At 44.2% G+C, this 17,288-nt stretch overlaps 1 protein-coding gene across 1 annotated transcript in view; it reads right to left on the bottom strand.

Moving 5' to 3' along the window:
* SLX9 (SLX9 ribosome biogenesis factor) overlaps nucleotides 1–17,288 on the bottom strand; it is a 572,292-nt gene that overhangs the window by 438,295 nt on the left and 116,709 nt on the right. The window contains exon 2 of the mRNA XM_086955518.1: nucleotides 15,110–15,230. Within this exon, the coding sequence (XP_086811644.1) occupies nucleotides 15,110–15,230 (121 nt within the window). The remainder of the gene's footprint in view (nucleotides 1–15,109; nucleotides 15,231–17,288) is intronic.

The raw sequence follows: 17,288 nt of genomic DNA, 5'->3' as shown, positions 1-17,288 counted from the left end.
GTGTGGAAGTAGGACCCATACATCTCGAGCGTCGGAACAGCACTACATTGCTGTCCGTCCATTGTTTATTTATTTAAGGTAAGAATTTAGGCTTACCAGGCACTCTAAATATTCTCCTAAATATTATGCCTTAATATGGATTGCGGTTGTAACCGAGATTAACCCGCATTCATGACTCTATCCACAGAAACTACTTTTATCTGTCCTCGAGTCTACTAATACCGAGCAAGATTCACCGGACCACAATTCTGGTGCATTGCATAAATATCAAAGGTAATTTAAACGCTTAGTAGTTTTCAATGTCAAATAAGTTCCACTAATAGATAAAGTCCTCAAGACTTATCCCAACTACAGTAATTATTAAATTCTTGTAGCATTACAAATAATATTGGCTTTTTACACACGCCTTTATTCTTTGTCCCACCAGTATCATTGTGACCATCGCTTTTATAACCGTCTATATCTGCGCTACGTACATCGCCTACTTGACTGAAAATACTAAGGTATTTATGTGACGCACTCGTATGTAACTGTAGAACTGTATTAGGGTTTTAGCAATACGCACTATCTACTGTGGATATAAATGTAATTATAATTCTGAATGGCTATCGTCTGATATACCCCTTCCCCTTATATATTTTTTTAATATTGTTCGCATCGACTCCTCCACCAGTTATATGATTGTACTTGAAAACTATATTAAGCCACATCTGGTCTAGAATCTATCTACCCAAGTATTGTCTGCTATGCACTAACGTGGAGATCATGTAATTATATATCCTCGACAGTCTATAAGAATAGCCAGCAACCTATTATGCCATCAACTACAGGCTTTATTATTATAGGACTATCCACATGTCTTGCGCAGTATGTTTGACCCATTCAGTCGCAGGTTTAAATAACTATATCTTAGGTTTTGTCCTATTTAAATTATGTTTCCTCTTATATTATCAGGACTATCCTCACCTTGAAACTAAACTTATCCCATCCAAACTACGAAGGTGTCACCTTCCAATATTGTTACTGCATGGATAGAGCGTCCAATGTTTGTAAGTAATCTTTCATGTACTGTAAGCATATTTTTATGTCCACAATTTGTGTTTAAGATATGATGAATCAATCTACTTCATATTTACAACCTCCACCAATGGGGTGAAATAATGTAACGTTTAAAATATAGCTAACACATAGCGGTCTAAGAAGAGGCTATCAGCTAGGTCTCTCTAGGAGTAAGGCTGAGACCTGATATGAAGGATCAATCTATGAACAGTTCTAGTTAGTCAGGTACTGTACAATCGATAGACATCTTTTAGCTAATCATTGCCACTGAGTGAACAAATTGTTATGGAGGGTCAGTGTGATAGTAAGGAATGTCATGTTGTGATGTGTTAATATATGGATTGTATTTTAATAGACATTTTTCTCTCATATATGTATTTTCAGGATTTATTCTATGTCTCCTGAAGAAGGCGGGTTACTGCCGAAACGCGCGTCGAGTTCTTATGCTCCTTTTTAATATTTGACGTACTACATGCATTTTTGTGTCCAATTTTCATGTACTGATTATGAATTTTATGTTGTTTGATTATTAGAACTGTATGTCATTGAATTATTTTTTACACTTAATATATGGTTTGACCTCGTGGTCACATTTTACATGTTGTTTTTAAACAAATACTCATTAAAGATATATATTTTATATAGATATTGTTAAATTCTTGATTTTCCTACTTGATTACTGATCCATCCAGAGTGTTCACAGTGTACATTAGACGTCCTGGGATTTTCCTCACACTAGTTGTTACCCTGCCCTAGGAGTCTATATACTACCCAGGGGGTCCTTGTTGTCTTCACCTCTTGTACCTATATAAGGGCATTCTATTATTATTCTATTAAAATTATTTATTACGCGCACTATCACCATCGGTTTCTTGGCGCTCAATGACATATAGCGTTGATCCAGGGTGAGGGATTAATCATAAGCAGCTTGAAAGAGCAAGGTTTTTAAAAGTGTACGGAAACAGTCGTACGTTGGACAGAGACGGAGAGAAGAAGGTAGGGCGTTCCAGGTGGAGGGAGCTAGGACAGAAAAGCTCAGACCTCCGTGCTTTTTTCTTTTGAATCTTGGGACCTTGAGAAGGTTTAGTGATGCTGATCGAAGGGCTCTGGGGGGAATGTGGCGGGATAAGGCCGAAGAGATGAACCTGGGAGCTGCGTCCGATAGGGCCTTGAAAGTAGTGCAAGCCAGTTTGAAGGTGCAGCGTTTGGAGACATGGAGCCAATGCAGACTTCGGAGGAGGGGAGTGATGTGCTGGTGTTTGGGCTGGCAGAAAATCAGGCGGGAAGCCTGATTCTGCACCAGCTGAAGTCGGTGGAGGTGACATGCAGGAATTCCTGCGTACAGTATGTTGGCGTAATCAAGCCTGGAGGTGATGAGCGCAATGACAACCTGGGTCAGGGCCTCTTTGGTAAGAAACCTGCTGATCTTGCGGATCCGTCTGAGGTGGAAGAAACAGGCAGAGGTAACCGCGTTAATATGTGGCCTCATTGATAGATCTTCGGAGATGATCACCCCCAGGGCATGAATCGGGAAATCTATATACGGTATGTAAATCGACACACAAAACATGACAATGTTTTGATAGCAGCTTTAACCTGGATCAAATACGTTTGCAGTCCTTCCAGAGGCTGCTTTATGACCAACACATAGCAAATCTTCATGCAGAATACGATCCAATGAGAAATAGTCCTTTCCTACACACATGCGTGTCTTTTTTCTGCTCCAGGGGAATCCCACAAAAAGCTGATCGTCCACCCGGTATTCTTTGGTACGATTGATGTAAAAGGTCAGTGCTCTTTTGGGATCCAAGCAATGGAATCTCTCGTCCTCCTCAGAGGGGTGAGGCGGAGCACAGAATGCTAGCAAGGTGATGATTTGACCGACATAAAACAGTGTCATGACTTTCGGTAAGAAGGATACTCGTGTCCACAGAAGCAGTTTGGAAATAAGGTGCTGTATGGCGGTTTGATACAGCTCACTCACTCAAAGCACTGATGTTATGGTGATGAGGAACAATGAGTTGAGGATAAGAATCTACAAATGGCAGCTGTGAAGTGGCTTAAAGGAGGGGGCACATCAAATAAGTAGGGATCAAGCTACAGTCCCACTGTGGCATGACAAGAGGAGAAGGAGGAAACAAGTGTTGTAGGTCTTTCAAAAAACACATCGCAACCAGTGATTTAAATATTGAGGGCTGGTCCGGCAACTGAAAAAAAGGATTTTAACTGTGCCCAAAGCAAAACCTTGCAGAGTGAGAGACAAAACAGAACATCAGATAACTTGGCCTGGAGTAGGTCAAACTGGTGTATGCACCCCAAACCACAAATTTGTTCCAACAAACAGGTGTGTACAGATTTTGTCGAGGGATGCCTGGCTGCCAAAAGGACTTCACCACTTCCAGAGGAAGGTCAAAGGTGTTCAGCTGTAGCGGTACAATCTCCAAGCATGAAGGTGGAGCTTGCGAAGTCCAGAGACCAATACTCTGCCCCGTTGCAGCGGCAGCAGGTGCTCTTGGGGGAGCAGGTGAGAGGGCCTGATGGGGGGATAGATACTCAAAACTAGGAGCTCTAGATACTATAGTCCTCAGTGCCACTAGGAAGACTTGGGCTCGTTGGTTGTGATCTTTTCAGGACTCAGGTAGAAGACGTATAGGAGTAAAGGCATACAGTAGATAAAGTTCAACTCTATCCAGAACACTTATCCTACTGAGAGATGCCTTGGAAACTCCAATGCGCAGAACTGCTGACATGGCCCTTTATATTTGCCACTGCGAGATTGTGCAAAGGTTCTCCATGTTCGCAGATCAAAGTTTGCACCACCTCTGAGTGTCACCTGTGAACCGCTAGGCATCAATGGTTGAGTACATCCGCCCTGGCATTCAAAATTCCTGCTAGGTGGTTCAATATCAAGAAGATTCCTTGGTGGTCCAGCCATTTCAAGAGATGTAGGGCCTCCAGGAACAGGGCCCAGCACTCCACTCTGCGCTGCTTGTTGCAAAACCACATGGCAGCTGTGTTGTCCGCAAGCACCTGTACCACGCTCCCCTTGATTAGAAGAAGGATGGCTTTAAACCGTGAAGTGGATAGCCTGCAACTCCAGGAGGTTAATATGTGGCCAGACCTCCGCCGAAGACCAGAGACTTCTGATCTACAGCTCCTCCAGAAGCGACGCATCGGTCACCACTTTCAGATGGGGATGGGGGTAGGGAAAGGGGTCTGCCAATGACCAAATCTTGGTTCAGTAACCACCACTGCAGGTCTTTCGCAGTCTCCTCTCAATCAATCAATCAATCAGGGTTCTTATAAAGTGCGACTACTCGCCTGCAAGGGTCTCAAGGCGGTGGTGGAGAGGATTGGTAGTTCAGTTGAAGAACAAGGCCTTGAGGTCCTTCCTGAATTGAGCTAATGATGGTGATTGCCTGAGATGTAGAGGTAGGGAGTTCCAGATCTTCGCAGGAAGGTAGGAGAATGATCTTCCACCAGCCAATGGGATAGTGGCCAAGGCCAGATGGGCAGAGCAGAGGTGTCTGGTCGGTGTGTAGAAGGAGAGGCAGTGGTTGAAGTATTAAAGTACGGAGTTGTGCACAGCTTTGTAGGCATGCGTGAGGAGCTTGAAGGTGAATCTTTTGTTGATCAGAATCCAGTTGAGGTCTCTTAGGTGACAGGATATGTGCTTTTGGCAATGGATGTCCAGGATAAGTTTGGCAGAGGCGTTCAGGAAGCGCTACAATTTCTTTTAGAGTTTTTGGATCATGCTGGTGTAGAGTGCATTTCCAAAGTCGAGCTTGCTGCTGACGAGCGCCTGGGTGACTGTTCTTCTGGACTTGGTGGGGATCCACTTAAAGATCTTCTGGAGCAGGTGGAACGTGTGGAAGCAGAAGGATATAGTGTTTATTTAGCTCTGAATTGGCTCAGATTTGGATCTGAAATCTGGCCGTGGTTGGAGAAGTGCCCTTGATGATGGGTTCACTGAAACTTCAGATCCCAATGCAGCGCTTGCATATGCAACCTGCTATGTGTTTGGCCAGATGATGCAGGAAGCCACTAGCACCAGCAGCCTCAGTGTCGACCTTGAGGAAAAAAAGGGAAGAGGCCGAAAGATTAGGATAATAGCATGAATCTACTGGACTCTACTTTCCAGGAAAAGGGCACAAAATGTAACAGTGTTAAGAATAGCTCAGATGAAATGGAGTGCCTGAGAAGGAGTCAGGTGTGACTTCTACATGTTGCTAGTGAACTCCAAATATGACAGGAGGTTAGTCTGGAGGCAGATAACCACTGCCTGGGGGCAAGCCCACCTTTAACAGGGACCTCTGAAGGTGTGCTGCTACCACCACCCTCACTTTTATGAGCACCTGATGGGAACTGGTGAGATCAAAGGAGAGCACAGTGAATTAAATATTGCTCCTTTCCCACACTGAACCGCAGGTAACGCCTATGTGCCTGAAGGGCCGGTACATGGTAATAGGCACCCTGCATTAAAAAATCCATCATACAGTGTTAACAGCAGTCAAGACTTCGGACAGTCTAAAATAGATAGAAGGCTTCTGTCCTCCTTTGACACCAGAAAGTAGAAGATATAACAACTATGATATACTTCTGGCACAGGCACCCTTTTGATAGCCCCTTCGGGCAAAAGGGCTACCACTTTCTGTCATAAAATGGACAGATATTCCTCTGTCAGTCGATTTGGGATGGGAAAGGTGAGGTGGAATGTCAATGAAGGGAAAGGTGGACCACTTTCGGACTATCTGTAGGAGCTACCTGTCTGGTGTTGTGGTCTGCCAGCCAGGCAAGAACTTTTGGATCCGGCCTTCAACTAAGGGCACCCTGAATGGGTTTGGCAGGCAGAGGTGGCGAGCAAGGGGGCAGTGACCTGAGCGGCGATATTCAGTGGGTATCGGGGAGATTCCGAACAAAGACACGGCCAGGCCTGGTTTCTTATCAACTTCCTTTCAGGACGGCGGCCTGGGGGTCAGGGCTGGTCTGACATAACGTCATGCCAAGAATCGGGGGAGGGGTAGGTGGCTGCGGTACGTCGAAACTATGTATGGAGAATAACAGTTATGAAGTAAGGGTACAGCCATTTCTGGCACATGTATGCTTGGGTTGGAGGTTCCACTGACCTGTACCAGGGTTTCTAGAAGTTGAGTAGGCGGCAGTAGCAAGAGTAAACACTGGCTCCCCAGATCGTGCTATGCCTCCCTTACTCTGCAGTCAAACCAGCACAGATTTCTATGCACTGAGACCGCAAACACTTTCCACCGGAAAGAGAAGTGGAGTTCTGTGAACAAAAGAGCACCTGTGAATTGAGCATGGTTAACCCAAGCTGACAAAGAGAACAAGCAACTGGACCAGACACCCTGCAGGAGAGCCCTAAATTATTTTAAAAGATTGCAGAGACTGCGCTGGGAGAGGGAGAAGTGTAGAGTTGGAGTAGGAACGGCCCAAATAAATCAAATAAGGAAGGCAACAGCAACTTGGAAACAGGAGTTCGACCATGACTGCCAATTTCAACTAATAGGGAGGTCACATAACTGTAAAAAAAATATTATAATAATAAATAATGCTGAAGGAGGCCATATAAAAGAGACCTGATTTGCCTGTCTTACACTGCTTAGCAGGATAATGCTAAGCAGTTAATGCAATTCCATTAACAAGCACACGGAGGCGCTATTACCTAAAGATTGAGAATGGATGAAGCAGAATACCAGAGAATATAATACACTCAAGCATCTGCAAATGAATCTTTGTGTTATATTTTTGAAGCTTGCCTCCATGGGGAGTGGCTGCTGCAAGCTCCATCCATGCACAGAGCGTCAACACGTCACAATCAGTTTGTCGTTCCCGTTAGAGTTAGACAGAGGCTGTGCTTAGATCATTAGAATGTGAAGCACTTTTGTGTTTTGCAGCTAACTAAAGAACGCCAGCAGGAAACAAACACGCATTAACAGCAAGTTTAATGTTTAAAAAAGCATTCAGTTTAGTCACTTAAACAGTTAAAAAATTGTACTCTACCATTCCACGTCACTTTCAGCCATTTCCAAGCTCAATTGCAACTTTTGCGTTTGATGCATACGAAGTAAAATCATAAATGTTATCTTGTTAATTCTTAGTGATTAGGTAAAAATGTTCTTTACCTGAAAACTGCACTCGATATTTGAAGTAAGAATTTTTAGAAGGGCCTGGCATCGCTCCTTGTAGCGTCACTTCCCGTGTAGTTATTTGTGAATTGGCTATGATAATTAGTCCCCCACTATTTTCCTTAAGACTTGTACCCTGGCCATGGGCTCATTACGAGTGGCCAGGCTGGGAAGACCATAATTATCACACTCTTTAACGTCCGAAACCATGGGGATCGGATCTGAATTAAAAAAAGACACCTTATTGAGCTGACTCGGAGCAGTCCCAGTGAAATCAATTACGGACACCGGGGCGCATTAAGCATCGCATGCACATTGTTGCTTGCCGTTCGAAGCAACAACAGGCAGGGGGCGGCAAAGTATAGGAAATTTTATATAAGACAATGAGGGTTACAAGGTGAAGAAGTCACGTATCACCTTTAGGAACTATGGGGCAGATGTATCATTTTTGAGTTCGAAAAATGCTTTTTCGATGCAGCAAACCTAATTTTGCGATTCGGTAACCTGTTACCCAATCGCAAAATAGGTTTGCGATTGGGTATTAGGAAGGGGCGTGTTTATGGCGTCCCTTCCTAATACCGAATCGCATCAGTATGTATGAATGTTTTGTGACTGCAATTGCGGTAGCAAAACATTCGCATTTTACCACCTACTTCAAGTAGGTGGTAACTCATTCGCAAATGGACCGCTTCCCCTTTCTGAATGTTTGTAAAACTATTTTTATGAGCAGGCAGTGGTCCTAGGGACCACTGCCTGCTCTTAAACAAGCATTTACAATGCAATAGGTCTCGGGTTAATTACGTTTGAGCTATTGGCATTGCTAAATACTGCAACACCAACTGCAACAAAAGTCTATAAATTGTAGGCCAAAAGAATGTGTATTTATTTTTGTAGCAATGGTGGCATGCTCCGCTTTAGATGAATAGGTTTAAAAGTAAAGTGCGCCATGCTGCGATTGCTGTGCAGTGACGGATAGTGGTGTGTGCCTGGTAAAAATGTGCACTGACGGCTGGAGGAGTGTGCCTGCTGAAAACGTGCACCGCCTACAGCACCACTCAATCCCCACCGCCTACAGCACCACTCAACCCGCAACACCTATATCACCACTAAAACCGCAACGCCTACATCACCACTCAACCCGCAATGCCTACAACACCACTCAACCCGCAACGCCTACAGCACCACTCAACCCGCAACGCCTACAGCACCACTCAACCCGCAACGCCTACAGCACCACTCAACCCGCAACGCCTACAGCACCACTCAACCCGCAACGCCTACAGCACCACTCAACCCGCAACGCCTACAGCACCACTCAACCCGCAACGCCTACAGCACCACTCAACCCGCAAAGCCTACAGCACCACTCAACCTGCAACGCCTACATCACCACTCAACCCGCAACGACTACATCACCATTCAACCCGCAACGCCTACAGCACCACTCAATCCCCACTGCGTACATCACCACTCAACCCGCAACGCCTACATCACCACTCAACCTGCAACGCCTACATCACCACTCAACACTCAACGCCTAAATCACCACTCAACCCGCAACGCCTACATCACCACTCAACCTGCAACACTTACAGCTCCCTGTTTTAGGACTGTGCGTGCCTCTCTGGCACTGAGGCAGATTGTTGTTTTGTGTCTGCCTTTCTGTCCTTCCCCCCCTCTTCCATAACACTTTGATCCTGCCTGCCTGCGTCACGGAGTCACATTTTTATCATGTTGTCAGTGTGTCCATGACTGTCTGATGCTGCCTACTCTGACTGTTGTTGTGTGTCTTTCTTTCTATATTCCGGTCTCTTCTCTGTGTGCCTTTGTCTGCCCCTTCCTGTGTCGCTGAGTCTGATTGTTGTTGTGTGTCTGACTTTCTGTCTTCCTGCTGCTTCTATTGCACTGTGACCCTGCCTGCGTCAGAGTCACATTGTTGTGTGGTCAGTGTGTCTGTGCCTCTGACTCGGATTGTTGGTGTGAGTTTGTCCATCTTCCTGTCTCCTCTCTGACTGAGTGACGCCTCTGTTACTCAGTTGGGTAGCTTCTGTGTGCACCTTCCTGTGTCACTGGCACGGAGTGTTTGTCTTCGAGTGCCTCTACACAGAGGGAGCAGGTCACCTAAGACTGTTTCTGTACGCAGTCAGTCTATCCAGGGTAACAAAAGGTCGAAGTAGAGCCAGGGAGGGGGCAGAGTGGCTTGAGTGAAAAGGCAGACAGAAGGTGGCGAGCTGCTGCTGAGCTCCGCGCTTCTCAGCCAACTGAAGAGGCGGAAGGTGGGAGGGCGGGGGGAGATACTCTCCCCTGCTGCAGTGTCTGCTGGCAGACGCTAGGTGGGAGAGCACGGTCGGGGTGGGTGGGTGTTGGAGAGCTGCAGTCCCCGTGCTCCCCTACGCCTCCGCTCTCCGTGCCTGCTTCACAGCGGTGGTGAGGAATGTTCTTATCTGTAAAAATAAACAAGCAGATAAAAGTTCTTCACCATAGTCGTAAAACAGGCCACAGTGTCCGGAGGGGCTATCTAAAAAGCGAACAGGGTGGCACCCAAAATCCCTCTTTTCCAATGGGAAGCCAGCGTTGACCATGAACGCTGACGCTACCCAATGAAAAAGGGGGCGGGCTGATAGTACCCTTTTTACAAACAATATCTCTCGAAGAGGCGTTGCCTGAGCAGCTTCACTGCTCAAGCCCACGCCTCTCGGAGACCTAAAAATCAAAAGAAAAGGTTTCATTTTGTAACGCATCTCATTTTCCTTTAAGGAAAACAGGTTGCTTTAAAAAAAAAAGATTGTTTTATTGAAAAGCAATCACGGACATGGTGGTCTGCTGATCTCAGGAAGAAGGGCGGCATTTAGCTCACCTCCACTTCCGCTCGTTTCTGGATATAGGGCACCGACGGACAGGTGAGTCGTCTGGTGTCTTCTCTTAACTGCAGTCAGTTCCTTCTTAGGACGCTATATTAGCTATTGTCTGTAAAGGGAGTAAGATCTTAAGTAGCCAGGATTACCCTGATTCTCCATCAAACTTTGCTTTTGGGAGGGTTGTCTGTCGTTTCGATATCCCTTGATAGTTGAGGAGTACAAGACTATGAGCGGCCCAGTTAGGTTCCCATAGAAGCTTTTAAGTACCCCTACCCATTGCCTAAGTTTTGTGGTTTGCAACAAGTTTTTCTGCTAATCCACCTTCTACAGTGTGTTGAAGATAAATGTAAAAGAAGCCATTTAGAGTCTAATACTCAAGTCAGCAGGGAACCCTGTGACATGACTTATATTGTAACAGGTGCAATCCCTATGCGTCCCTTGGGAGTCCTTGAGTTGTAGGTGTTTGGCGTGTCAGTAGGGCACTTTCTCACGTGTGTTGAGTTTTATGTGTAGAGCCATCGGTTTGGATACTGTAAAGTTGTGTGCTTACTGTGTCCTCTTTCTCTACACTGCAGAGCGGGGCCTCATACTCCCGAGCGGTCGCCGGGTGAGGTGAGGTCATCACCCACACAAAGCTGGGTGAGTATCACTCTGAGGAAATGCCTCGGGGTGATTAAGCTATTATGCTTTTTATTGTGCAGGATGCAAATTATCCTTGCAGGTGTGGCTATACGGTCTCTGTGTACATATTTAGGTGTATGTGTGTATTTGAGTGTTGATTTACATATTGTCCAACTGTTTCTGTTTTTTGATAGGAAGAAGACGCATATCTTCCCTCTCAGTGGACACTTAAGTATCTAAGTTTATGATATAGATGTAACTCTCTAGTAGTACATACTTGTTATGCAATATATTATATATGGTTGCAGTAGCTATTTTAATTTAAGGTCCTGAAGAAAGCCGGGCTAAATGTCCATCAGGGTGAAACATGTCGACCGTACTGCACAGCGCCATAGGAAAACTCCACTACCTGGCGTGTTTTTAATCCTGGACACTTAGACTTCTGTTCAAACGCTGTCTGGAGTCTGAGTAGCCATTTTTTATTCACTATCACCATTTAAGCACTGCACTTTTTGAATTCATACCACTCTTGGATGTACATTATTAGCATACTTTTGACATCTTTTCGGTACCGGCACTTTACGGTCGGATTCGGCATGGTATGATCAGCAATTTCCACGTGATGTAAAACTCCACCATGAGGGGGGGCTGATGGAAATTGCTTTAGCCTTCTGTTATCAACAGTCGCTGTTTTCAACAACTTGTTTGACGCATCCACCTATTTTGCCTCACAGTAGCTGTGGTAGTTGCACACCATTTCTTGACCTGGTCTGCTCTTGTGTGTTTTGCATGATCTCAGCAGGCCACCATCCCCGTGATTTTTGCGAATTCCCAACGGGTCGCAAATTGCGACCTAACTCATTAATATTCATACATTATATTTTGCAATTTATTTTCGCAATTAGGGAATCGCAAATTGCGAGCTACATATATCTGGCCCAATATGTTAAAAGTTCTTCGGAGAAAACCCCACTCAGGATTTAAACCATAACACTGTGGTTGGGGTCGTCTGCACTATTAAGACTTTATTACTGACCAACGGAATCCTGCAGCAACTGATAAAGCTCTTTCTCTGGCTCTCGCTTCATGATAAGAGGGAACCTTGGAATGTTAAGAGAGGCTGACCTTTGTGCAGGACAGGAGAAAGCAACTACAAATGGAGGTAAGGAATGTTGGAGGCAAAGTAATGGCTTTGTGATACAGAATGAGGATTTAAACTTTACATGTGGTTTCACTGAGCCAGTGAGTTTACGAAAAATTTGAAATATGCAACAAATCCTCGTATCCCTAAAAAGCCTGGCTGCAGCATTATGAACCAGCTATATTTTATGTAGTACTTTAACGAAGACGCCTAGCTACATACTATTACTACAATCCAGGTGAGGCAGAACTAGTGCTAAGACCACTGAAGTGTCATAGCGGGAATCAATAAGAAAGGAGGTCTCAACAAAATAATTGAAACCTGAAGAAATCAGCCCGGGACACTTCACCCACTCGAGGTTGGAGGATAAAATATTCGTGAAGATTACTATCCAAAGTACAAACCTGATGTGGAAGAGTAGGAAAGGAGCTGAGAATGTATAAGCATTGTGGTATGAGAGGACCAAAGAGTGCCCCACTGCATTGAACATACTTGGGGCAGGGACAAGGGGATGAGCAGATGTTTCTTTGTTTCCATCAAAAACTAAAGCCTCTGTACGGTACTGGTCAATCTTCGTATCCAGGTAAGATGAGAAAAGGCAACACTTTTCTATCCCATGTTCTAAGGCCAAGCTTTCATGAGATTACTGGGAAGCACATTATGTCCTGGTTTGGATGAGTGGTGGGCCCCTAAGATAAGGACCACCCTAAATATTGCAAAGAACCTCATTAACAACAGTATTCAGGCGATTCTAAATAGATGAGCTAGGACACACAGGTTCACAGTGGGGACAAGCCAGAGATCTCCCAGCTTGGAGGCTCAATGCTATCTGCAATTCCTGTCAGTTAACTCAAAATTTTGGGCAGGAAACCACAATATGGAGACGCACTCAGGGTTGTATTACACCACGACATAAGTATGAGTAAACACATTTGTAAGCAGTGAGCTACTGCAAAAATTAGCTAGAACTTGCTAAACACATTACCCCACCTCGTGGCACCTTTTGATGAGCGGCAATGGTGGAAATAGTACAGCTCAAAAGAATCGATATCTTGAATGTAGTATATGATGAGCTGCAGATTGGCATACATCAAAGTGGTCTGAATGGCACTGGCAGATTGATTTTAAGATTAACCAGGTGTTATTGGTTAGTTAGCTAGTCTGCACAGCAAATGGCCAGATAGAGCATGAACTCTATGCCTGGCACCCTACACCTTTTGGCACTACCCGCTGTTTTAGTCCCATGTTGAGGGACACCCCTTGAACCAGCCTCTGAGATATAAATTGGGGGGAAAATCCAGGTATATGTGAAAAAGCACTGTAGTAGTAAGCATAGTAGAGATAACTGTCAAGTCCTGTCCCACTGCATCAACATGTTATTAGGATCCTGGCAATATAGAAGGAACGGAGGAGTGCTGTCCCCTCGGCATGACTATTAAGTGAAGTTTGAAATTCCAGTTGGGCTTCTGTATCAGAACTCAAGCATACCCAACACTTTTGTTTTAATCTCATTCCATACTTCACATGCACCCCTGATGACATCAAGTGTCAACGCCACACCTTTATGTTTTTTATATAAAAAAGAATGATCCTCTTTAATTAATTTATCAGATCTCATCTGAGAACTAGTAGTTAGATTATATGTTAAAAACCCAATAGTCTAATATGAAAGCCACAATAATTAAATTTAAAAAATTCATTAAAACATTTAAGAATTCATCATTGTGTACTACTTTCTAGCAGAAGGGAGGAGCTCTATTCTACAGTACAAGACGATTCTTTACACAAACATATATACAAGGAGAGTACAGTAGACCGTCATCTCAATACGAGGCTGGGAGGAAGACGACAGATGTCCTGATAACTGAAAGGTTTTTAGACTAATAAAAGTAAGAAGAGGAGGACGACAGCCGTGCCAGAGTACTGGAAGGTTTTTATATTTACAAAAGGAAGAGCTTTGGTTCCAGGTAAGATTAAGGAAACACAGGTCTCTAATAAAAAAGGACAAATATTATTTGAATTATACTGTATGTGAAGAATTTGCTCTGTTATCACATTACGGATAACTGAAAGACATTACACTGGGTCCACTTTTTATTGGGAGGGCATGAGTAGACTTTTTATAAGAGGGCGTGACTAGATTGCAGGTGTAGCACCAAGATTTAAAATATATTCATCCTGAAGAAGGTGGCCTTGAACACTGGGAACCCACCGAAACACGTCAATGCATATTTAACACCAAATCTGGAATACATCGAAGAACACAGTAGATATTAATGATTTGATGATACTCTGTGACAAGAACATTGATCTAGAAAGATTGGTGAGTGCACAGACATACGTGACTGTCTACTTTACTCTCATTGTCGATATATATATGTTTGTGTAATGAGTTGTCTTGTACTTGAATGTTTTAATTTATTTTAATTATCGTGGCTTTGGTATTGTACTATTGTGTTTTAAATATATAATCTAACTACTGGTTCTCAGCTGAGATCGGATACACGAATAAAGGAATAAAAGAGAATAATAATTTTTTATATTAAAAAAATCTAGGTGTGGTTTTGAACCTTGATGTCATTGCGGGTGAATGTGAAGTATGGAACGAGTTCGAAACAAAAGTGTGGGGTATGCTTGAGTTCGGATACAGAAGCCCAATGGGAATTTCAAACTTTACTTCATAGTTTAATACGGTGCCCTGTCCGTTTGGGTTAGTGGAGCCCCTCTTTGCTTTCTTTGAACTCTCTGCATGGCTGCCATTCATTGATATTCAAGGGCAGAAGATGGCTACCTTCATCGCCTGTGTGGCACGATCACAATAGACTGCTCAGTTTTAGATTAAGCAAGTGGAGGGTTTCATACCTCTAAAATATATTGGCGTAGAGGAAATGTTTAAACTAAAACAACCACTTGACAGCACAGCATTATGGGTTTGCGATCTCAACCCGCACTCTTAAACATGTAAAGCTGATGCTTTGATAAATATCAGAAATGTTCCTGGTTCCACCCAGACCAGGGGCTAGTTTAGGATGTTGTGAACACAAGCATCACTGTCATGAGGAGGCAAAGCTGGGCGCATGAGGACACAGTTACAAACCTATCAAGTCTTAGTCCTTATCTTTCAGGTCATTATAAAACTGCTCCTGCACTGTAACAACCACAGCACTACTAGCCAGCAGGGATTTCTGAACGTAAAAAAGGCCGCAGAGCAGGACGTGGTTTAAATAATTTAAGCATCCTTGAATTTACCAGTGTTGGCTGCAGTCTTCAAACAAGTGTCCACTTACCTTTTTTAGGGACTATGGGAGGGTTGGGGTCTGTTTTGGGGACTGTCTCCAATGTCTGTACCAAGGCTTTGGGGTCTATCCGTGTTGATCCGAAGATGTCGGACGACAAAAAAGTCCAATCCTAAATCAAAGAAAATATATTTTTTAATAAACATTCAAAAAACAGGTTTTGATTTTACAGGTGAACCTTATGGCTGCCACTCAAGAGCACAATTTAAAAATAATACACCCATTGGAAGGAGAAGTGGTATTTATCTGAATTTGTTACATGGTTTTGCAAGTAAAAAAAAAAACACAGAAATGTTACTTTCATCACTGGGTTCTGGTGCAGAACTCCAGGTCCACAATTAGATACAACAAATAAAAAGAAGAAGGATCGCTCCGAAGACGTTAAAGTTGGGAATTCCAGGATTACACATTCAGACATACATTTTATTTTTTGCAGTTTTATATAGTGCGGATATGGCCCAAAGGCTTTGCACTTCACAACAGTAGCAGGATACATAGGTTACACGAGTTCCAGTTACAGGGATTTAACTCGTACTTTTGCATCGGAAGATGCGTGAATGAGTTATCACATGAGACAATTACAGCAGTTAGTCAGAGGTCGTACACAGTTAACCGCATCGCTGCGATGGTTATTTTTCCGCTGTGCGGCTTTTTTCCAAAAGCCGCGTTAGATGACGAGCTCAGCTCGTCATCCGCACACGACCACCGTGGCTGATGACGAGAGCTCGTCATCAGCAGCGAAGGGGTTAATGCATCGATTTAGATGGTGGGGGTCACATAACAAAGGTAGTTCTGTTTTTAGTGAAGACAGTACTTAAGAATATTCGAGGGAGATTAACCAACGTGCCTGTCAAATAGAAGGGGATTGAGGTCCTTTTTGAAGGAGGCTAGGTAAGTGGTTAGGCGGAGGGAGGGAGGCAGAGAGTTCCCGATTTGTGTTGCACTACCAGAGAATGACTGGCTTCCGTATCGCTCTTGACGGCAGGTTTCGGGGTTCTAGGAGTAGGGATTAGGCATTTCTGGAACCCTTATTTGCTCCACAGAGTTTGTTAGGTAGCAGGGTAAAGAGGAGAGCAGCGTCCTCTGGGTAATGTAGGCAGTTTTAAATTGGGCCCGCAGCTCAGCTGGAGCCCACTGGAGGGGTTGCAGAACTGGGGAAATGTGGTCAAATTTCTTGAGAACTATAACGAAGCGAGCTGCTGCATGTAGTGTTGCTCTCAGTGGGCCTCGGTGAACTTTGGGAATACCTGAGAGAAGGGCAATTCCATAATCTAGTCTGGAAAGAACAAGAGACTGCTCCACTGTTTTGAGGTCTTGGTCCGGGATTGTCTGATGACCCAGAGCTGCCTAAGTTAGTGTCGTGGCTGTGAAGATTGAGACAAGTATCAAGGTTTAAATACATGAGATGATGGTCAAGGGAGAAGTACATGTTACCATAACCTGTGAAGCTACATTGTTTCCTTAGATTATGACATGAAAGTATCAATGAGTGACTCAAGTGACACACATGTGTGTATAATTGCAGTTGTGCTCTCCAAGAGACTGGCTCGAATGTAAAAGGATACCCTATTACAAATAGGACACATTTGGAAGACACAACTAACAGCATTGGACCCTGAGATGGGGCTAGCCCCAGAAAAGACTTCAGGGAACATAATACATAAGCACCCCAATGAACACTTTCAACAGCTGTTTGGGGTCCCGGAGCACTCTGGAATTACACAATGGGCCACATCTATACTGAGGCTAGAAATGGTGCACATTTAGTTCCTGCATGATCCCAACGGGTGTTCCCTCATTTGCATCAGGGCATGGCCACATGTAGATGAGAGAATGGCTCAGTCAGTGTGCCGCCGTTTATTACAGATGCAGGTGAGAGGGAAAACAGACTGTCAGCAGGAGCACTGCATTTGTGCCACACATGAAGTTTACCTCGACCCTCGGGAGCCCCTTGGGAGATGCCAAAAGGGTGGGCCCATGTAGGCATCCTCCCCACAAGCAAGATGCACATTGACAACGGTTCCTGCACTCTTTTAAATGAGCAAGGGTCCGCTGACTGTGAAAGACCAAACCACGGTTTCACTTTTCACAATGACAAGGGCACTTTAGTCTAAGAGAACACTGAATATTTGGTTAGATTAAAAAGGACTTGTTCGGTTGATGTGGTGCT

The sequence above is a fragment of the Lissotriton vulgaris genome, chromosome 2_1 (assembly GCF_964263255.1).
Source record: "Lissotriton vulgaris chromosome 2_1, aLisVul1.2, whole genome shotgun sequence".
Taxonomy (NCBI): domain Eukaryota; kingdom Metazoa; phylum Chordata; class Amphibia; order Caudata; family Salamandridae; genus Lissotriton; species Lissotriton vulgaris.
Note: the sequence above shows the minus strand (reverse complement) of the source record. Positions and strands in the feature narration are given on the sequence as shown.